The 366-nt window shown below is 61.5% G+C and overlaps 1 protein-coding gene across 1 annotated transcript in view; it reads left to right on the top strand.

Moving 5' to 3' along the window:
• Positions 1 to 366, top strand: part of RHOB (ras homolog family member B) — a 2119-nt gene that overhangs the window by 170 nt on the left and 1583 nt on the right. Inside the window, exon 1 of the mRNA XM_010165663.1 lies at positions 1 to 363. This exon is cut by the window's left edge and continues 170 nt beyond it. Within this exon, the coding sequence (XP_010163965.1) occupies positions 1 to 363 (363 nt within the window). The remainder of the gene's footprint in view (positions 364 to 366) is intronic.

Here is a 366-nt window from a genome sequence, read left to right as displayed (position 1 = left end):
TGGCCAGGAGGACTATGACCGCCTGCGTCCCCTTTCCTACCCGGACACCGATGTGATCCTCATGTGCTTCTCCGTAGACAGCCCGGACTCGCTGGAGAACATCCCGGAGAAGTGGGTGCCTGAAGTCAAGCACTTCTGCCCCAACGTCCCCATCATCCTGGTGGCCAACAAGAAAGACCTGCGCAACGACGAGCATGTGCGCAACGAGCTGGCCCGCATGAAGCAGGAGCCGGTGCGCACCGAGGATGGCCGCGCCATGGCCATTCGCATCCAGGCTTACGACTACCTGGAGTGCTCGGCCAAGACCAAGGAGGGTGTCCGGGAGGTCTTTGAAACAGCCACACGGGCAGCCTTGCAGAAGCGCTA

The sequence above is a fragment of the Antrostomus carolinensis genome, unplaced genomic scaffold, assembly GCF_000700745.2.
Source record: "Antrostomus carolinensis isolate BGI_N321 unplaced genomic scaffold, ASM70074v2 scaffold45843, whole genome shotgun sequence".
In the NCBI taxonomy this organism is placed as follows: Eukaryota; Metazoa; Chordata; class Aves; order Caprimulgiformes; family Caprimulgidae; genus Antrostomus; species Antrostomus carolinensis.
The sequence above is the reverse complement of the archived record's forward strand: the minus strand, read 5'-3'. Positions and strand labels throughout refer to the sequence as shown.